This window comes from Lipotes vexillifer, unplaced genomic scaffold (genome assembly GCF_000442215.2).
Source record: "Lipotes vexillifer unplaced genomic scaffold, Lipotes_vexillifer_v1.1 scaffold1378, whole genome shotgun sequence".
Taxonomy (NCBI): domain Eukaryota; kingdom Metazoa; phylum Chordata; class Mammalia; order Artiodactyla; family Lipotidae; genus Lipotes; species Lipotes vexillifer.
This window is the reverse complement of record NW_006775104.1, coordinates 416,121-438,290: the sequence shown is the minus strand read 5'-3', so window position 1 is coordinate 438,290 and position 22,170 is coordinate 416,121. Positions and strand designations below refer to the sequence as shown.

The 22,170-nt window shown below is 47.5% G+C and overlaps 1 protein-coding gene across 1 annotated transcript in view; it reads left to right on the top strand.

Moving 5' to 3' along the window:
• KALRN (kalirin RhoGEF kinase) overlaps positions 1-22,170 on the top strand; it is a 588,759-nt gene that overhangs the window by 449,034 nt on the left and 117,555 nt on the right. The window contains exon 34 of the mRNA XM_007449683.1: positions 4,883-5,129. Coding sequence (XP_007449745.1) covers positions 4,883-5,129 — 247 coding nt within the window. The remainder of the gene's footprint in view (positions 1-4,882; positions 5,130-22,170) is intronic.

Here is a 22,170-nt window from a genome sequence, read left to right as displayed (position 1 = left end):
GCAGGAATGAGTTTGGTCTTAGAATCTGGAATAGGATCAATGTTTGGAAGTTAAGCATCCATCCAAAACCACGAATCGGCCTCGGAGTTTTGAACAGGGCATGATAGCCCTTCCTGGTGCCCGAGTCACTTCTGACCTCTGTGGTGGTGAGAGATGGGGCTAAGGACACCCATCAAATGGGAATGTTGTTCATTGAGAGAATAACCAACGAGCTTATAGAAAAGACCCAACGTACATCGTGAAAAGACAGAAAATAGGCTACTGAGGGGTCATCTTAGAGAAATCAGGGACTCTGCTAATGGAGAGAAAAGTCAAGTGCTTACATTTCAGTCAGTGAAAAGGGTCTACACCACAAGGCTTGCTTTTCTCTTGAGAAATCGTTAGAGAGAGGACCTGATCGTCGTTGCTTTGTCTTCTTTGAGGACGAACATAACTCAGCTCAGTGGAGAGCAGGGCATCTGAAGTGCCGGGAAAGTCAGCAAGTTGCCTGATGACAGATCTACATGGGGTAATTTCAGAGTGAAGCCTGCAGGTAAAGAAGGGTGCGGCCGAGATAACACAGGATTTGCAGACAGATGGCTGGCAGCAGTGGGGAGAGCAGGTAGTTAAAGCAGGCAAAGAGGGGCCAGGGGTACTGAGGAAATTATGACAGTAGTCAAAGTTTAGAGCCATGAAATGGGAGTATGGGGCAGGGGGAGGGGAGGAAAGATGCATCAGAGAGGTAGGAGTGGAGGCTGGTTAGGGGAAAGCAGGAGGAAGCAGCTATTCAAGCAATTGACGCATCTTTATGTCAGTATGTGGGAGAGATAGCCATTGGGAGACAGAGAGAGAAAGTGTTAAGATGGAGGGGCTTCTGTGCTGCCTCAGCTGTGAACGGCTCTACAGGGAGGGGTCCAGTGGCCAAAAGACAAGCCCAGCAGCGAGGCAAAGAGGGTAAATGGGCAGTGGTTTTCCAGCTCCATCCATGTCTCCGTGGTTAGTTAGTCAAGCAGGGGAACAGCTGAGAGACAGGTTATATGTGGCAGCTTTTTGTTGGGAAAGCACAAAAGGGGTCATCTCTGACAAGGGAGTGTTGAAAATGAAGCCAGATGTGAAAAATAACCTGCAGGCCTAAAAGGGAAAATTAGAAAATGAATATGCCAAGAAACATACAATTAAAACTTAAAGATTTGCAAAGGAAGACATTAAAACAGTTCTTAAATGGCTTATGGAGAAGAAAAGAATTAGGTGAAAACAAGAAATGTTCTTTGCAGCATTTTCTACAACAGGCTGTTTGGATAAACCTATTTAAGTTCCTGGGACCAGAGATGGAGCTCAGGGAGGGAGGTGGGAACTTCTGAAGGTGCCACTCACTACCAAGGCAATGAGAAGCCATGAGGGTGGGGACACACCCACTGGTCCTTTGGAAATGGGAAGAGGAAGGAGAGAAAATAATGGTCCTGGGGCTCTGCGAGATACACGCCAGAATCGGACAGAAAGGAAAAAGAAACACGTGTACTTTTCTATGCAACTGCTAGTTCAGGATTTGTGAGGGATTTGGGTTTATTGGTTAATGAGGGGCACATTCTGTGTAATTAACGTTCAGTAGGTGGTGGGACGCATCGCAGCCCAGAAGGCATAAAGCACGAAGCCTGAATGAATTACTTTGAGGATTGCTAGGAAAAGCCTCAAGTGTGCCAAGATTCCTCAAAGGTCTCTTGGCCCTCTGCCCTTGACCCTTCCCCTAGCAGCAGGGACTCTTAGAACTTCCCGGTACTGTTTCTATTGTGGGCTCTCTGAAGCAGTGTTTCTCAAGTGTGAAGCCCAAGTCCCCCGTGTACCCTAAAACTTCCCCGTTGCTCTGGGGAGAAGATAAGGGATTGTTCGGGGGGCAGCCATGCCTGACCATTGCCTCATCCATTTCTCCTAATCCCCTCGACTGCCACTCTTTGGAATTCCCTTATTGCCACTGGGTGGGGACCCCGAGTAGTAATCTCTGTGACCAAGCCCTTGAGGTGAGAAACCGGGACATCCACCTTTTATTTGACTCATAATGGGTTTGGCTGGATCTAGAGCTTGAGCACCACAGAAATGCCCATCCGTCATCTTCCACTTCCTCCTGTGTCTCTGGATGGGGCAGCTTGACAGCAGCACCTCGTGGTGTTTCCAGGCTTCTCTCCAGGACCTGGATCTTTGAATTGTACAGGCACACAGCCTGGCTCTATGCTCTCCTACCCCAACCAACCCTGGCCCCCTACCTGCCCATGGCTGGGTCTGGCTGTACCTTGCCCCAGGGGCCGGTGAACCTTGTGTCTGGGAACCTGCTGAGCTCTTTGCAGCCAGAGCCTCAGGCCCTCTCTGCTTTGCCTCAGCAGTCTGCAGAGGGCCACATCCGGCCCTGAAAAGGCTGCAGGTTACATCTCGGGCCCTGTGCACTTTTGGCCCGGGAAAGAACCTGAGTACCTGAGGGTGGCACAGAGGAGACCGCCACGGAGGCATAACAGCTCAGCAACAGAGCTTCTCAGAGTTAAGGAAATTTCGTGGTCATCTAGCCTAGCACCCTACAGATGGTCCATTCGTAGAAAGTGAAATCAATTTAGTGGGATGCCACCAGCAATTGAGAAAAAAGTTAAGCAGAATATCAGAGTGCAATTTGTGTTTCAGTGATACAGTTTTTCATATGTAGTGTAGACTCGTCAAGAATTGCAATCCAAAAGGCTTAAGAGACCTGATGGAGGTCTCCTAAAGCAAACTGAGAGGCGCAGTAGCTCAAGCCACTGATGTCTTCTTCTCTCCACGTGCCTCCCGCCCTCTGCAGCCACAGACATACCTGAAAATATGTGATTTGCCCTGTGGTGTGTGGTTTAAGGAACATGGGATCTGTAGTCGAGGTCTGGGTTCAAGCCTAGCTGGGTGACTGTGGGAAACCATCTAGCAGTATTTCTCAAACAGTATCCCAAGGACCCCCCCCCCTTTTCAAAATCGTGAGTTTCAGGGGGAGGGGAGGTTCCTTGTTAAAAATACGCATTTCTGGACCCTAACCCAGGCCTCATGAATCATAATCTGTAATTGGGGGCCGGGGCAAGGGAGGGCCCAGCTAGAGTATCTGCATTTTCAGTAACCTTCCATTGAGTGTGAATGTCATGCACACTCAATGTTCCAACCACTGATCTTGACATTTCTGAGCTTAAATTTCTTGATACAAGAGGTAGAGATGGAGTGGATAATGTATGTGAAGGTACTTTACACACTGTAAAAGCACTCTTCAGACTTGAGGTATTCCCATCCCATGACATCCATCTCTAAATGACACTTTAGGGAAGATAGCACCAGGAGAGTGGGGTAGTGGGGTCTGTGCACTTAATGGGACCAGGAAAGTTAAACGGGAAAAAAAATAAACCAAAACCATGTTTATTTCTGCTTCTGTCTCTTTCCATCTCCCACCTTCTGTCCTAAAGTTTCTCTTCTTGATCTAAGCCCAACGGCAGTACCATGCCCATCCGTAGAAATGTGTTTAGAGTGGGCTCCGTGCTTTATAGTTGGTGATGATACATATTGCAACCGTCAGTCTGACGTGTCATGTTAACCTTTTCAAGCCCACTGTAACATTCAGCTTCCTTTAATAGAAAATTCTCACGGTCCTGAATGCTGAGTTTGTTGATTCCTTACTCACTGTGCTTACTTACACTGTGCTTAGTGTTCAGCAGAAGCCTCCCTGAACGTGTGAAATAACTACCCAACATAATCTGGACTAGTGCACTACTGCGGCTGCTGGTGCAGACAGCGCAGGCCCTAAAGGCTTAAATCAGAGATGTACAGACTGAAGGCGAGTTACCTGGAGGTGGTAGGGGGCTTTCCCCCAAACCTTAGGAACAGGCTGCCGATCCAGGCCCCTGGGCCTCCCTTCCTTCCCCTTCCCTCCTTGTCACCCTGCCCCTAAGTGCAGCAGCTCTTCCAAGAGGGAGGCTTTATGCTGAGTTCTAGAAGACAAATGAATAACTAATGGTTTCTCGTGGTAAGAGTGAAAGTCTCAGTGTTCAGCTAGTAGAGGGTGTTCCTATCTCGGGGTCTCTCTGCCCAGTTTTATCGGTTCTGCCCCAGGAGCAGTGCCAGGCCTGGAGGGAGGACAGGCTGGAGCACTAAGGACGGTTCCTAAGGAAGATGTGCCCCTTCGTCCCTGCCCATCTTTCCACTCTTCCTCCTGGTCCCCAGTGGCTGAACTAGTGTAAAAGAATTCTATTCGCCTTCCAGATAAACAGTCAAGTTCTTCTGCCTTTTGAGTTGAGGGCTCATTCTTTTTTCTTTTTTTTTCATTCTTTTTTATGTCACTAGTGCCTCCTGTTTATGCTGATGGCTCGGGCGGGGTAGGGATGGGGAGGGTTGCCGGGGTGAGAAGGAAGGGGGGTCTTCTCTTCCATTATTCCCAGTATCAACTAGAGTCAAGTGAGAGTGAGTGAGTTAGAGATGATGCCCAGAAGAGTCCGAGGCCTGGGAGTGCAGGCCGGCGTGGGGCACGGGGCGGAGCCCTTGGAAGAGGTAAAGGGACTACTGGGGAAGGGGTTGGAGGACACAGCTGGAAGCTTGGTAAAGGAATAATGAAGAGAGCTCCACTGGAATAAGAAGGAATTAGAAGCAAAGCCCCAGTCTGGGCCGGCTCTAGACTGTTGCGGCAGGGAGAACAGCTGAGTAATTGAATGTCACTGTGTTAATTTCATGTTTTTTTCTTGTTTCCTTCTCTGTTCCCAACTCCCTTTCCCATCTTCTGCCTTCTCCGCACCCTGAATCCCATCTCTCCTATTTTCCTTCCCCCTCTCCTCTGTTCTCATGCACACCTTGCACCTTCCCCCTTCATCTCCTCCCCCCATGCCTTCATGCTTTACTCTGCCCCCACCCCACCCCCAAGCTCTCTGGCGGCTGTGAGTTGACCGTGGTCCTCCAGGACTTCAACGCAGGCCACAGCAGCGAGCTGAGCATCCAGGTGGGACAGACAGTGGAACTGCTGGAGCGGCCGAGCGAACGGCCGGGCTGGTGTCTGGTCCGCACCACAGAACGGAGTCCCCCGCAGGAGGGCCTGGTCCCCAGCAGCGCCCTGTGCATCTCCCACTCCCGAAGCAGCGTGGAGATGGACTGCTTCTTCCCCTTGGTGAAAGGTAGGGGCGGCGGTGGGGGGGGGAGGGATGGGGACCAGAGGTCGCTTGGGGACGTGGCCTGCTCGTTAGAAGAGCATCATAGCACTCACTTGGCTCAGGAGCCCGTTCTGACCTCGTGGGATTTCTCTGGGACCCACTTGTGAAGAAAGTGGGTTGCGAGCTTAAAGGGAAAGAGCTATGGAATGGCCATGTGACTTTGGAAAAGTCATTTAACCTTTCTGAGTCAGTTTCATCTTAAAAATGAAGGTTGACTTAGATGACCCTAAGATGTCTTCTAACTCTCCCATTGTATCACCCAACCTCCAGAAAAGTCCTCTTCTACCCATGGCCCAAAGCCTGGACTCCTCCTTTCTCCTCTGACCCCCGCCCCCTCCACAGCTACTGCAGGCTCCCCGGCCCCCTCACCCCTACCCAGCTGCTCGTGCTTCACAAAGGACCGAGCAAACTGCAGGGGAACACACGGCACAACCGCGTCAGGTTTGACCTTCCCCTCAGCTCTGCCAGGGCCTGAGACACTCATTTATGTGCCTTTGACAGACAGATTACTGGAGCCTTGGCTTCTGTTTTATGTAAGCTCTGTGTTCCTTCCACATGCTTGTTTATTCGCTTTTTCTCACATCGGGCAGACTGAACCACTGAAAACAGTGATTCTCCAGTGTGAGGAGTGTCTCTGGACTGGCAGGATCAGCATCCCCTGGGAACTTTTAGAAATGCAAATTCTCAGAACCCACTCCAGACCTTCTGGGCCAGAAATGCAGGGGGGCGGGGAGGAGGGGGGCGCCTGCGGTCTGTGTCTTAACAAGTCCCCAGGGAATTCTGATGCTCTCGAGTACGACAGCCACTGACTTCAGAAGTCCAGGCTGGCAGCGGCCTTGAAGTCACTTGTTTTACATGGAGGAAACAGGCCCCGAGAGGGACAGACCCAGAGTTCTCTTAGTTCTGAGCTTCTTTTTGTCACTGGTCAGATAACGTGCATCAGGGTTTCCATGCAGACCTGTGCTAGGTATTTATGGGCTGGGAAGAGGGAGGGACCTGATTCTGTTGGGAGGAAGGGACAAGAGTCGCCACGGAGACCTGTTGATGCTACGGACTAATTACCTCGTGAAGGTGTTTTCCTTGCTGGAGTTCCATCGGGTCCATCTCAAAAGCCTGACCTCCTTCTCTCCTCCACGAGGGGGCTCTAGCAGGTTGCATCACTGGTGCTGCCTGGCTCCTGCAAGGGCCTCGCGGGGGGCGGGGCGGCGCTTCCATCTGAAGAATGGCAGCTAAAACCCCATTCTCCCTCCACACGCACCTGTGCTCCCCGCCGCCGGCTCAGCCACCAGCCGCTTCTCCGCCTTTTCTCTGTGTCAGGAAGTTGTGTGGCATCCGTAATTACAGGTGCAGCTCTCAGCCCTCTGAAATAGCCCCTAGAGAAACTCGCGGGACCCCAGGGAAGGGAAGCGCAGGGGGTCTCGGGAGTACGGTTCTGCTTGAAGTCTGACCGTGGGGAAAACGTGGGCACAAAGAGGTTAGAATTGTGCACCTGAAATGAAATAAGATATACAAAACACTTAGAACAGTGCCTGGCACTCAGTACATCCTAGGTGTCATGATAAGTTAGTTTTTATATCACTTCCAGAGACTATTCAGCAAAATGACTAAAAACTCCCATCTCCAGAGACGAAAGCCAGGACAGCGATTTATTTGCTGGGAAAGGCTAACTGGTCACTCATGTCCAAGTGTGGGGTGGTCCGTCAGGAAGGGCTTGGCTACAAGGGGAGTCCGGAGGCTTCTTGCCCTAGGTCTGGCCTCCCTGGTGCCTGGCTGGGTGCATCCCTCCCTGGCCCGGCTCAGCTGGGGACGTGGGGGACATTCAGGGTAAGTAGTGCAGAGGGAGGGGAGTTAGCAGAGAGTTCACTGAAAATGGAGCTGAGCATGCGGGGTGCAAGCTAGAGGTCAGAGAGAACACAGGGAGTGTGTCACAGAACTTTCCAGCTGCCTCAGACGCCATCATGGCTTCTTACAAGCACGAGGAGGGGACTTGGAGAACCACTAGAGCGGGGCTCTCAGCCCTGGCCACCTAGCATCCCCTGGAAGCTCTACCAAATGACAAGGCTCAGACCCCACCTACAACAAGTGGGGTCAGAATTTCCGGAGTGGGCCAGAGTTGTTTAAATGCTCCTCAGGTGAATCCAAGGGAGAGCAGGGTTGAGAACCACTGCACTGGCCAGTTTCCTCTCTTGTAGGGGCACCTTCGGGCACAGGAAAGCAAGGTGACTTCCCCGGAGTCACAGGGACAGTTGGTGGCAGAGCTGGAGGAGACCCAGGGCTCCCCCCTCCTTGCCCTGCACCACACACGCTGCCTGCTGGGCTTCCTGGAGGCCGGAGGCCCTTTCTCCAGTCTTTCCCTCCTGTGTTTTCTCAGGAGACAGTGGTTGCTTGTTTCCTCTTGATATATCTGTGGCAGCACTGTTGGTGGAACTGTGTGACAAAGTAGAGCAGCCTGCCTTTCCTCTTATTTTAATGCCCCCCTGACATCATAGAGCTTCTCCCCGGGGTTGGGCCCTGTGGGCCTAGTCATTCTCTTCGTAATCCCCTCTCACCTTCACAGCAGTAAGTGGCGAGAGCAGCACCTCCCAAGGGACAAAGATCTTGTAGTGGTGGTTTCAATTCTGGGTGCATCTTAGAACCACCTGGAGGAGACTGAAAATTACTGATGCCTCACACATCACCCCAGACCAATTAGTTCAGAGCCACCAAGGGCCTGGGCATCAGTATTTTTTAAGTTCCTTGGTAATTCTAATGGGCCGAGAGTCACTGCTTTAGGGGTTTGCCACCCCCCAAGTGTCAGGCTTAGGAGGGACTTAGAGATCCATTGGTAGGGGCAATATGCAGTTATATAAAGAACTCCTACAACTCAACAACAACAGAAACAATTAGATTTTAAAATGGATGAAAGACCTGAATACACATTTCTCCAAAGAAGGTATACAAATGGCCAATAAGCCCACGGAAAGATGGGCAACATCACTGATCATGAGGGAACCGCAAGTCAGTATGGCAATGAGAAACCACTTCATACCCATCAGGAAGGCTATTTTTTTTTTTTTCACAAACCATAGAAAATAACAGGTGTTAGTGAGGCTGTAGAGAAATCGGAACCCTCGTGCCCTGCTGGTGGAAAAGTAAAATGGTGAATTGCTATGGAAAACAGCATGGGGTTCCTCAAAAAATTAAACATAGAATTACCATATGATCCAGCAATTCCACTGCTGGGTGTGTACCCCCAAGAATTGAAAGCAGGGACTCAGAGAGGTATTGTTTGTACACCCATGTTCATAGCAAAGGTAGGAGCAACCCAAGTCCAAGGGATGCATGGGTAAACAAAATGTGGTATATACATATAATGGAATATTATATAGTCTTAAAAAGGAAGGAAAATCTGATACATGCTACAACATGGATGAACTTTGAAGATATTATGCTAGGTGAAATAAGCCAGACACAAGAGGACAAATACTGTATGATTCCACTATGTGAGGTAACTACAGCAGTCAAATTCATAGAAAGTGGAATGGTGGTTGCCAGGGGCTGGGGGAAGGGGAGGAATGTGGAGTTAGTGTTTAACGGGTACAGAGTTTCAGTTTTGCAAGACGAAAAAAGTTTTGGAGGTGGATGATGGTGATGGTAATACAACATTGTGAATGTACTTAATGCCACTGAACTGTACCCTTAAAAATGTTTTTTTTAGAAAAGCATTGGTCCTGGGTACTTCTGCCCCAGGTTCCAAAACACAGTCTAGGTTCTTGTCCACCCAGCTCTATAGGATACCTGTGTTCCTTTTCTTTTCCTGTACAGTTTTTGCCCTGGCTCCAGCTAAGCACCTGGAGAAGCTATAAGGAAACACCTGTTTGCTTAGCCAAACTAAACCAGGGCCAGGTGAGCCCTGGGGCAGATGTCCTGGAGGAGATGGGGCAGTGCCCATGGTGACCCCGGCTTGTTTACAGGGAGTCCTCTCTTATGGGGTCTCCTGATGACTTCTCCTGTTATCACCTCGATGGCCTTAGGAACAGCTTACCCAGGCTGGGGAAGGTGTGAAGGTACGGAGCAGTGGAGAGCAGTGGGCTCTGGAGGCATGTGTACCACCAAGAGCCTGAAGAAGCTGAGCAAGTCCGTGATACTGTGGACTTATATTAAGTGTCACGTCAACTCGTAAAAATACCTGACATTTATTGAGTCTTACTATGGGCCAGGTTCCGGGTTCGTGCTTGAATGTTTTCCTCATTTTACAGACAAGGAAACCAGGTCTTAGAAAGATCAGGTAACTTGCCCATAGCTTACTAGTGGTAGATCTAGATTTGAACTCAGGTCTGTCCATTCCCCAAGATCTCATTCTTCACAATGCTCTACGACCTCCCAAGTCTGAAGGCGTTTGAGACAGCTACTTTAGTTTATTACCCTTCACTCTGACTCGACTCCCTTGGATTTAACCAGTCTAGCTGGGTGAAGGTTGAGAGAGCGTGAGCCCCGTTCACACGGACGCGCATACTGCCCTCCCACTCTCTCTCTCCCCTCTGGCCTCCTGTGCTCCCTTCCCTATGGGCAGTAGCGGCAGACAGATTTTATCCTGTGTGTGCTTTGCCCACTAGAAAGAGCCTGGTGTCCGTGTCTGGAGCGCAGAATGGCCCTGAGCAGCACTCTGGCTAGCAGGCTGAATGGGGTCCAGCCTGTCCAGCAGATTCACTGCAAGATGGGAACCCCCTGCACTTTCTGCTTCCAGGGACCAAAATGTGCCTTTCCTATCTCCTCTGCTATCAAATGCAGACACTTAAAGGCTCCTCCTGTCTACCGACTCTGGAAGGTCTACTGCAAGTCTCTCTCTCTTGCTTTTCAGTGTAATTCTGCATTAGGAGCAACTAGTCAACAACTAAACTCTCACGGTTTTCGTTTACTCCATAATGCCACCCATGGGGCTGTACCACGGGAAGCTGAGAAAACAAATTGAAGGATGAATAGTCCCCAAACATTGCCTTTCAAGAATGAAGTGACGTGTTAAAACTACAGCTTGCTGGTCTCCATTCCTACTCCATTTGCAGAGGACCACATCTGTAATTGACCAGCTGTGAGGCAGCCACTTGGAAATCCAGGACTCACCCCCCACCCCATAGGACAAAATTATATGTGCAGGTGTGATGAATGAGGATGGGAATAAGTTTCCATGCTAGCCTACAAAATTTTATTTAAGAGTAACATAACTGAATATAGTATGTTTGCAATGAAAAATAGTGGTAAGGTTGTTTTTAAAAGTCACTATTGAATAAGAATAACTAAAACCAAAAATTAATACATTTGAATAAGAAATGTAATTAACTTGAGTGCTGACACTTCTTGAAGAAAAGTGTGTTTTAAGATAGATGGAGATGTATTTGTAGAGGCTCTAAAAGGAGCTCCTAGTCAATTTTCAGAATTATAAAAGGTTAGAATTTAAAATTTTTCTTTTTATAATTGAGTAGAAGTGGTCCTTGATTAGATTTCATTTTACTTCAGAACATTGAATTTTATGGGCTCTTAGAATCATAGAATTGAAAAGCACCCTGAAAGTCTTCTGGTTCACTCTCTCCCCTAATATAGGACCCCCTCTTAAAATGTCTCTGTTGGGGGCTTCCCTGGTGGCGCAGTGGTTGGGAGTCCGCCTGCCGATGCAGGGGACACGGGTTCGTGCCCCGGTCCGGGAGGATCCCACATGCCGCGGAGCGGCTGGGCCCGTGAGCCATGGCCGCTGAGCCTGCGCGTCCGGAGCCTGTGCTCCGCAACGGGAGAGGCCACAACAGTGAGAGGCCCGCGTACCGCAAAAAAAATAAAAATAAAAATAATGTCTCTGTTGGGTGGTCAGCCAAGCATTGCTTGAGCACTCCCAGGGACGGGGAGCTCATTACTTCTAGGGGAAGCCTGTTGTATTTTAGTACAAGTCTAATGGTTGGAAAATTCCTCTTACTCAGTGCTGAAATCCAGATCCTTTCTGCTCATTCTCCTCCTATGCCCTCCTCCCCAGCCCCCCACTTGAAACCCACCAGCCCTAATTCTCATTCTCCAGCCCCTTCTGATCTTCATCTAGAACAAAGTAATTTGATTTGCATCTAAAATGATAGACCCTTCTTTCCTTGGGGAGAATTTCATTAGAGCCTATCAATTTCTCCATACATCTTTTATCAAATCCTTAGAGCAGAAAAAAACATTATGGATTGGGCTTCCCTGGTGGCGCAGTGGTTGAGAGTCCGCCTGCCGATGCAGGGGACGCGGGTTCGTGCCCCGGTCCGGGAAGATCCCACATGACGCGGAGCGGCTGGGCCCGTGAGCCATGGCCGCTGAGCCTGCGCGTCCGGAGCCTGTTGCTCTGCAACGGGAGAGGCCACAACAGTGAGAGGCCCGCATACCACCAAAAAAAAAAAAAAAAAAACATTATGGATTAAATTCAACAATCCTAGCTTGTTTAAGGTGATTATTTGTGTGTGTGGTTTTTTATTGAAGTATAGCTGATTTACAGTGTTGTGTTAGTTTCAGGTGTACATATTCTTTTCCAGATTCTTTTCCATTATAGGTTATTACAAGATACTGAATACAGTTTTCTGTGCTATACAGGATCCTTGTCATTTATCTAATTTATATATAGAAGTGTGTATCTGTTAATCCCAAACTCCTAATTTATCCTTCCCCACCCCCTTTCCCCTTTGGTAACCATAAGTTTGTTTTCTATGTATGTGAGTCTGTTTCTGTTTCATCAGTAAGTTCATCTGTGTCATATTTTAGATTCCACATATAAGGGATATCATATGGCCTTTGTCTTTCTCTGTCTTCACTTAGTATGATAATCTCTGTGTCCATCCATGTTGCTGCAAATGGCATTATTTCATTCCTTTTATGGCTGAGTAGTATTCCACTGTATGTATGTGTATGTGTGTGTGTGTGTGTGTGTGTGTGTGTGTGTGTGTGTGTGTGTGTGTGTGTGTGTGTGTGTATATATATATACACCACATCTTCTTTATCCATTCATCTGTCAATGGACAGTTAGTTTGCTTCCATGTCTTGGCTGTTGTGAATAGTGCTGCTATGAACATTGGGGGTGCATGTATCTTTTCAAATTAGAGTTTTCGTCTTTTCCAGATATACGCCCGGGAGTGGGATTGCTGGATCATATGATAACTCTGTGTTTAGGTTTTAAAGGAACCTCCATACTGTTTACCCCTGCACATTGGTGCCTTGGTCTCTCACGCACCTCTGATCTCATCTCCTTTTCTCTGGGCTCAGGCTTAGTGGTAACTGCCTTCCACTCTGAGGCTCTCAATGGGCTGGTCTTTTTTCCTGGTTATTCCCTGCCGTCATTCATATTGTTACTTGTTCTAAAGTAGCACTTTTATTACCTTTTATCCATATCCTCCTGATTTACCTCTAGAATCCCTTCCAGTTCTAAAACGTCTGCTTTTTTTCTCTCCACATCAGGAGAGAATGACTTTAGCAACCTAAAGTGATTAACCTAAGTATCCTATGTTTAATCCATCCCGGCGTAGCATAAATATCCTCATTTTGAGGTCCAATTTATTAGGTTGAACCACATGAAATTGCCATTTTGGTAGTCAAAACTGGTTGAAAGTCAGCAGTTTTAAATGGTTCAATCTAATATGTTACAATCAGCCTATCTTTTTCATAGACGTGTACTTGCAAATCTTTGAGAAAACAGGGGAGGGCTTTGTACTCGGGGTGTCAGATGGTCCAGGAAGAGGACAGGGTGTGGAATGAGTAGAAACTCACTTCATCTTGGTTTCTGCATCTATAAGGGAAGCTGATAAAAATTACCCATCTCTCAGAGCTGCTGGGAAGCTCAGAGGAGGCAATGTTAAGGAAAAGTGATTTTAAACTGCGAAGTTGGTCTTTTTGTTATGTGTGCAGGCTAATTGTTTAGAATAAAACAAAAGCGACCCTGCTATGCACAAGGCTTTACAATGGTATGTGGTAGACCATACAATGACATGATGAGAGGTGTGGAGTAACTAAGAGTCTTGGGGTAGAAAATCTGGGGGGTCTGAATCCTGGCTCAGACACTGACTAGTTGATAACCTTGGACAAGATACTTAAAATCTATAAAATGGGCAATAATGCCCACTTCCCTTGAGTTAGACTTCTAGCCTATGCTTACCACCCTAGAGGCAGTCAATGAATGTTAATTTCCCTGCCTGCCCTTTGTTCTAGTTCTGACACCTCTGTAGGGAGGCATCTAGAGTATATCCAGCCTGAATCTTCTCCAGGGGTCAAAGGGGTCAAGGTTCTGTTTCTAGTTCCATCCATAGGTTTTGCAAAGGCCTGACATTGTCTCTACTCTGCACCCTCCCCTCTCTCTCAGTTTCCATTCCTGGCCTACTCCGGGCCCTTTCTGCAGTCTACCAACAGCAGGTCCATCTGGCTCTATGATTTCCCAAGAAATAATGGTTTACTCCTCTTTTCTAACTTTCTTTTGTCTTCTACCCAGTGGGTAGAGATTATATACGACATATCTAAGCTGAAAATTCAACTTATTCCCTGGCTTGTACCTCTCAATGCCCTGTTCTTTCAGTGATTAACTCAGGTTGTTAAAGGTAATATGCCGACCACACCATAGAGATGGGTCAACCTATGTGAGGAGGGCTGTGCTCAGATGTTGAATGTTGGGCTGGGCATGAAGGTGTCCTTCGTCAATTCAAAGAGGAGAAGGGCATAGGGCAGTTTTGTAAACACTGCCTTATTTTATTTTTAACTGAATTTCTTCCACTTACCTGTCTATGTTAGGATGGGCCAGAGATGTGTCAATAGTCATTGACCAACTGGAAGCCCTCCCAGGACAGTTTCAGGAAGAGGGAGATACAGGTGCCATTCAGTCCACACTCTTCCCTCCTTTTTTTCCATTTAAAACGAAGGGAGCAACAAAGACAATTAGAAATTGCCCCAAGACTACTTTGTTCTGGGTGAGATGTCCTACCTAAGACCAGCTACCATCTTTCTGATACTATTTAGGACATCAAAGGGCTTGGAATCAAGGCCTCAAACAGGAAAATGTCAGGCCAGGCCACATCCTCCTTTAAGTACACCCCAGTGCAGTGCTGCCTCCGAGAAGGACTGGCACAGGAGGAGATGTTGCATTATCAAGAGAAGGAACTGATGTCTCTGGGGCCCCCTGCAGAGATCCTGCCCCTCTCCTTTTTGTAGCTGGCCTGCTGAGACTTAGCTCATGCCAAACACCTGTTTCAACAGCACTTTCATGCCTCCTGGTGTCCACTGTAAATCTGTGAAATCTGCATGAGGATGATGCCTCTTATCATCCAGAGCAGAGGGAGGGTGAGGCTTAAATAGCATCTTTGCTCCTTGGAGCCTCGTGAGCAAGCTCAGAGCTGGTGGAGCTCAGAGCTAAAATGAGAGCCTCAGATTCAGTCCTAGAGAGGAGAGGTTGCCACTGATGGTGCTTGCCTAGGAGAAGCTGGGGATAGATGACGGAAAGGAGGACACTCCAGAAAACAGAACTTTCCCCAAAGAGAAGATGATGCAGTTTTCTCTTGCTAGAGCTAGCTAAGCTGAAACCACTTTCCCCACAAAAGAGCAGGGGACTCAGAAATGACATGCACTGGATGTGGCTTGGGAAGCAGAGAAGGAGCAACAGTGGTCTCATAGCTGGCGGTGTGCCCACCCTATCTGCTTAGGGAAGGTCACAGGTGAGAGGATCGTAAAGGTCGTGAGGAACAGCCCTTGCAGGCCTCGGCCTCAGGAGCTCTCAGCGGCGGGATTCTGATGCTGCTTGGCCAGCCAGTGTCAGGATCCTCCTCAGGCCACCTCAGTGCCTTCCCCTGTGTCGCTCAGACCTTGAAAACAGCTACCCCTCCTCCAGGACCCTTGTAGGATTGAAACTGCAGTCTGAACCCAAACTCTGCAGCATGTATGAGGAGTGCTTCCGTTTGCAAGTCTTGCCATGTTTCATACCAGCTCCCTGCCCGCCAGCAGCAGAGAGGCTGTCCACTCATGGGCCAGCCTGCTCCTTTTCTTGTACTTGCCTTTGGGATAGGACTGGGCTGCCTAGTTTCCCCACCACTGTCCCCAGCCCGGAACGCTGATTCTGATACCACATCCACTTGCCTTACTCTCCACAAGGCCCTGAAGGCCACAGGAGGTATGGGTGCCTACTGTAGTACACAGGTGGGCACGTAGATAATTACTGGCTCCCGGCTGCAGCAGGAGGCCTGGGCTCAGCTCAAACAGTCCATAGCCCCTGTCTCACTTCAAGTAATAACAAAGTCCCTTCTGTGGCTGCAAGGAGGGGCCATGAGACAAGGAATGTGGCTGCATTCCTTGTCTCATGGCCCCTTCCTCCATCTTCAAAGCCAGCAACGTTGCATCCCTCTGGTTCCTGTTCCAAAGTCACATCTCCTTCTGACAACAGTGGGAAAGGTTCTCAGCTCTTAAGGACTCGTTTGATTACATTGTGCTCACCTAGATAATCCAGGATACCCTCCCCATCCCAAGGTCCTTAATCACATCTGCAAAGTCCCTTTTGCTGTGTAAGGTGACATATTTACAGTTTCTGAGGATTAGGGTGCGGACATCCTTGTGGCGAGGGGCGTATTTTTCCTACCAAATCCTGCCACCTCCTGACCAGCCTGCCTGACTGAACTCTTCCCCAGTTGAGCCAGACACTCTGCTATGCAGCACCCACCCCTTCCATTCCCTCTGCCTGGAACACTCCAGGTCCTCACATGCCTGGACGGCTGTCACCACAGTTCCTTCACATCTCTGCTTGAATGTCACCTGATTAGAGAGGTCTTCCCTCCCTCCCACCCTCTTCCATCCCACTGTGTACCCCTTTTCCTGTTTGACTCTTCCTCATTGCAATTATGGCGCTACATGACATACTTATTAACATTTATTGTCTATTCCCCATACTGCCCCCCGCAAGATTTCCTGTACAGGTGCAGGGATTTTGTCTATTTTGTTCATTACTCTGTCCCTGGTATCAAGAACAGTAGCTGGCATAAAAGAAGTTACTGTAAATATTTATAGGAAGGAAGGGAGAGAGGGAAGAAAAGGAAAAGGACCATGAATCAGGGACCCCTGAGAGAGTTCGTGTGTGAAGGGCGAGGCTCAGTGTGTCCTCCATCCCCTGAGAACTGTAGAGGAAACCGGCCAAAGCTTTATCAGGGGAGCCTGAGGATGGGGATAGAGGGAATGATGTCCTGATGCTAGGAGTTCTGAGTGAGAAGGTCCTTGAAATCCTGCTTCCTGGGAAATCTTCTCTGGGGACACATGGGTTAAGCACCTCTCCTTTATCTGGAATGGTTGAAAACTCAGAAAAATAAGGATGGGCAGTGTCTTCCACATTCCCTCCTATTAATGAAATCTTCCTTAAATTGACCTGAGTTACATCAAGGCAAAATCCACTTTGCATTTAATGTGTCAGAAACCTCTTCATTGCACCCATGAATCTACATGCTTGCCGCAGCTGCTGCTTCTGCCTGTGGGAGGGGAGGCGGCATTGACAGTTGGAATGAAAATAGCATCCCTCATAGTGGACACTTAGCAACGGCAAGCCTTCCCAAATTGGAACTCAGAGTGATAGACGGGCACTTCTTACTGTCCGAGTTTGGGAACACTTTGACCTACTTAGAAGTGAACGTTTTTGGAAGTAGATAAACCTGGAGTGGTTTGTTTTTAGCAACTCCAGCTGCAGTCATCTCTCACTTTGATAAATAGCTTGTCTCCTCCTGAGCTCGGATCTCCAGGAACCCGTCCTGGCTGCCTGCAGATCCACCCCAGAAAAGCATGAGCACTGGTTGTTCTGGGGGAGACACCCGGGTCCTTTGTGAAACCCCACAGCCTCTTCAGCATCGCCTGGACTACCCTTTCCTGGGGCCTGGTTCAGTCCAGAGGGTGATCAGGCATACTTCCTTCCTGAAAAACAGAGGGTATTGGCAGGGCGAGCCGAGGCTAAGCTTTTTGTGCATAAGTGAGACAGCCGGAAGGAGGCAGACACTTGTCAGCTGGGCAGGCAGAGAGGGAGCGAGGGACACCTTTACAGGGCATAGTTGAAGACAGATTGGACGAGCTCAGTGGTGGTTTAGTCCTTGGAGTCTGAGAGCTGTCGCCAGGTGGATGGAGGCACCCACGGGGCCAGCAGGCGTGCAGTGGTTAGACCACACTAAACAGGTATAGTTAGGAGAAGAGATTACTATGCATAATGCTGGCAATCATGCTTTTCTGTAGACGTTACTATTAAAATAACACATATAACCTGGGAATGGTTGTCCCCGTGGACGTTATACAATTTTGAAAGACATATTTGGAGTTCTAATTAAATATAGAAGCAATGTACACATTGCACCTCCTTTCTTTTAATAAGTGTTTCTGGTCACTGATAATTATTCTTCTTTGCACAAGGATGAAACCTCTACTTTATGTCCAGTCTTGGTCTGCCTCCAGTTTCCCTTTTCCGCCACAAAAAAATTGAACCAACTGCTTTCCTAGAACTCACCTTGTTCTTGTCTTTGCTCAGGGAACAGTCTTATTCAATTTCTGTTTCTCATATAATTTTCCCGTTATAAATTCCCATATACAGGTTAACTTAGTGACTTGCAGATAGTAGATATTCAAAAACCAACTCTTTGTTGTATAAATGATCAGTACTTGACAAGAACCTCAGAGTTTTAAGCCACAGTCAGAAATGGAGGCCAGGACAGGATAATATGGGGAAAATTATGAACCACCCTGGTATCAGCCATCAGGCAGTTCACAGGCCAGAAATCTACACAGGGAAGATGAGGGTTAAGGAGCATGTGGTTAGTAACTAGAGAGTGTCGCGGGTCGTGGGAGGATGTCAGAGTCTGAGAAAGTGAAAACATTTGAGTCCAGGTGCTCCCTAAACTCTGTAGGTACCACGCAGGAAGTAATCCCAGAGTCCCAAGGTCCATGGTCCTTTGCCCTGACTTCTTACTGAAATCACGTGCAGAGCTTTTTACAAACTCTAGATGGGAATCTGGATCAGAATCTGGGAGTGGGTGCTGGAAGAGAGATGTACTACTGGAGGAAAAGGCAGGTAAGTGATCGGTTGGGGTGGAGCTGTCCACAGTCCCCAGAAACCACGCCCACAGCCCTCACCTGGCATGTTCCGGAGAAGGCGTGTATTGTACTTGTCACTGTAGGAAGGTTCTCACAGGAATCTCTAGGCCTGAGTTGCAGCACAGTTGCTATTGCCTTCTGTCTCTGGGCTGAGCTCTCAATGAGAAATCTGGATAAATGTGATTTTGAAAAACTCAGTTCCTGTAAATCTGAGGAGAATAAGCCTAAAGGACGAAATTGGACACATGTCTGTTGGTGAAAAGGGCAGATGCCTGAGGTCATGGTCCAGCGTTCCTGAAGCCTGTGGCTAACTTGGGGCGAGAGGGCAGACCCACTAGTCCCTGGTACCAAGCCCAGCATTGTGGTATACCGGGCCCAGTGTGTGTGCAGGCTGAGACCAGCAGGAATTCTTTGGGGTTCACTGTTGTGGGAAATGGAGATGAGATAAAATGGACACATCGGTAGGCAGAGAGCCTAATTCATGTAAGATAGACTTTGACCGGAAGCATAACTGAAGACAAACTGCCAAAAATAAGAATAAGATTCAACCATCTGTTTGGAAATTAGGAACACTCCAAAGATATTGCTGTAGCCCAGAGGTTCTTAACCTGAACTTTGGGAGTGGGTGGAGTGGAGTTTGAAAACCTTGAGATTTTAGAGGTTCAACTGCCTCGTACAAAAGAAGATGTTTACTTGAGGGGCTCAGATAAGGTCCAGGGATAGATAAGACTTTGGAGGAAAAGTGTACTCAGGTGATGGCATCAAACCTCACACACAACCCACTACCTCTCTCTCATTTCATCTCTTTCCTCCATGTTGGCTTTATTCTCAGGCAGCTTCTGCTTATGTAGTTATGGCAGGATGGCCTCCAGCTGCTTTACATTAACATTCCACCAACTTAGAAATCTTCTGGGAAGGGATTGCTGCTTTCCTAGTAGTTCTTGCTAAGGTCTTCCGGTTTATTATCATTGGCTGAAATTGGGTCATGTGCTAAATCTGAACCAGTCCCTGTGGCTGGCTGGCCGAGCCCAGGTCATGGGCCCATCCTTAGAGTGGAGGGTGGACAGAGGGAGGATGTCAACTACATCCACAAACATGGTCTGAGAATGGAGAAGAGCTGGTTCCTCAAAGAAAAATCAAGGTGCTATTACAAAAAGAAGGGGGTGTAGATTACAAACGGATGGGGGAGACTTTGCTAACTAATGGTTCTCAAAGTGTGGCCCCTGCACCAACAACATCAACGTCACCTGGAAACTTGTAGAAATGCAAATCCTCAGGCCCCACCCCAGACCTACTTAATCAGAAAGTCTGGGAGCGGGCCCAGTAATCTGTGTTTGAACTCACTATCCAGGTAATTCTGATGCACACTCAAGTTTGAGAACCAGCACACCACACCAGTGGTTCTCAAACTGTGCTGCATCTTACAAACACCTGAGGGACTTTAAAAAAATACTGATGCCCAGCCTCACCCAAAGGGGAATTAATCTGAATCTTGAGAGGGTTGGAGGGAGGAAGAGCCAGGCATCAATGGTTCTTAAGCTTGGTTCCACCCTGGAATCACCTGGAGAACCTTAAAAAAAAATTCTAAGACCTAGAATTCAGAAAATCTTCTCTGATGATTCTATTAAGCATCTGTGTTTAAAAACCATTTCCTTACCATCCCCTCCAAATTGTCCTGAGGACAGTTACAACATCTAGATGTAAGTTAGAGGATTCAGGCACCTATTTTCTTAAATCCCTCAACTCAAAACTTGGTCAGATATCTGACATTGATTCCCTTCTCTTTCACGTTCATGTTGAATCTGTCCTAGTGGCTAGCTCCACAAGGACTGGGATTGTTTTTGTTCGTGAATGTAGACCCAGTGCCTAGAACAGAGCCTGGCACATAGTAGGCACTCAGTAAGTGTTTGCTGAGTTAATGAATTGGTCTGAAATCAGTCAGTGTCCCAGTAGTGTTCAAGACTTCCTCGCTGGGTTGTAGACATCACTGGTATCATTCTGGAAGGCACACGAGGATGGCAGTGGGACTCTTGGGTTATTGATGCCTAACCAGTCTCCAAAATGTGCTGACCATATCAATTCAAGATGGGTAGGTGTTCCTAATGGTTTTATGCCTTTAAGTTGACAGTAGGATGGGTTCCTGGGTTATAATAAGGACCAATGGAAACATGCCTGATGGATCCTTTTCATGGAGACTAAGACTACTTTAGAGTCTACTTGTACTCTGATTTTTTTTGAAGTTATACAATATTATATAAATTACAGGTGTACAACACAGTGATTCACAATTTTTAAAGGCTGTACTCCATTTGTAGTTGTTATAAAATATGTGCTATATTCTCTTTGTTGTACAATATATCCTCGAAGCTTATTTTTTACCTAATAGTTTCCAGTACTCTGATTTCTGAAGCAAGGGGTTAATCTTCCTCAGACATCTAATTCAAGCCAGTTTCTACACGATGATGTTGTCAGCCCCTTGCAAAAGATTATGATGGAAAGATGATCCAGTGTCACTCAAACACAAAGGCCCACAGGAAGGTTTAAGTAAAAAAGGAACTGGTTACTCACCAAGCAACTTGGAAGCATTTTTGAATTCCTATCAGAGTGCCCTAAAAGTATTCAAGGAGGCGGATTGGGTGGGGAGACCAAATATGGACTCTTGTATCATAGCATCCAGACAGTGGATCACAAGCAAACGAAGTTCACTTTTCGAAGGGCTGAAGGTACTGGCCATTTTCTGCTCTGGTCTTGCAAGAACAGCAAAATGGGTGTTATATTTGGTGATATGGAAGAGAGAACTAGACAACAGTACTGGTTGCCACATCCTGCAGTAATTCAAGCTGTCAAGATGAGACTGACCAATAGGATGACCAGTGAATTCTGGAATCTGGGGTGTGGGCTGCATAAGCAATTTGAACTTTCATTTCGCTGTTTCATATGTGGAGCACCAGGGGTACATTTCTTGCTCGACAGTGAGATTCTTATATAACACTTGCCAGGAGGGGCCATCAGGGAGGTGGCAGTGGTAGAACTAGAAGTTAGCTTTTGACTTTGGGTTCTGCTCTTCTTACATGGTGAAGCTTTTTAGAGTTTCTCTTTAGAGTTAAATCATCGAAGCCTCATCATCATTCATCCATTTAGTTTCTTCAGATTTAAAAGAGGACCTTACCGTATAAGGTTTTTTGGTGTGGATAAATGACCTAATGTATAGGAGGCAACTAGGAAACTGCTTGGCACAAATAAATGCTCAATAAATGCTAGCTGTTGTTACTCATGAAGCTGTGCTACTGTGTTTACTGAGCAACGACTGTGTTCCAACCATGTGGCAGGTGCTGCAACACAAATAAATAAGGCCAAAACCTAAGCATGGTTCAAACTGAGAAAGGAAGCCCCAAATCCTAGTAACTCCTAAAGTCTTGTCCTGTGGCTGTCTTTCTTCCAGGTGGGAATTGAGTGCTCAAGCTTCTGGTTTTTATCCCTCTCACAAACTTCCCTTTTCTCTTTTTCCCTGATGAATGGGCTACTTTGAGTGCTGTATGTTTCCAGCCATCCCTTTTCCTAAATCTAGACACAAAGGAATGGGAGAGATGCTTTGTGAGTGATAAACGCAGTGGTTCATGGGAAGGTCCAGTTGGTGTGGTGCCGGTGGGCTTCTTGGGGGGGTCGGGGGGGATGTGAGCTTGACCTTGAAATATGAAAAGACTTAAAAAGGAAACAGGGATTTAAGTAAAGGGATGATAGACCCACTGGGTGTGGTTGGGGGGTGGTAAATGGACATCTTCCATCATGAGTAAGGTGTCTGCAGTTTCTCTGTAGGCACTCACTCAACTGGAAGTATAAAACATCTCTCTAACAGCTGCTTCATGGCTATGTGTTTTAAAATTCTCTTAGCAATCCTGTAACATGGGAATTCTTTTTTTTTTTTTTTTTTTTT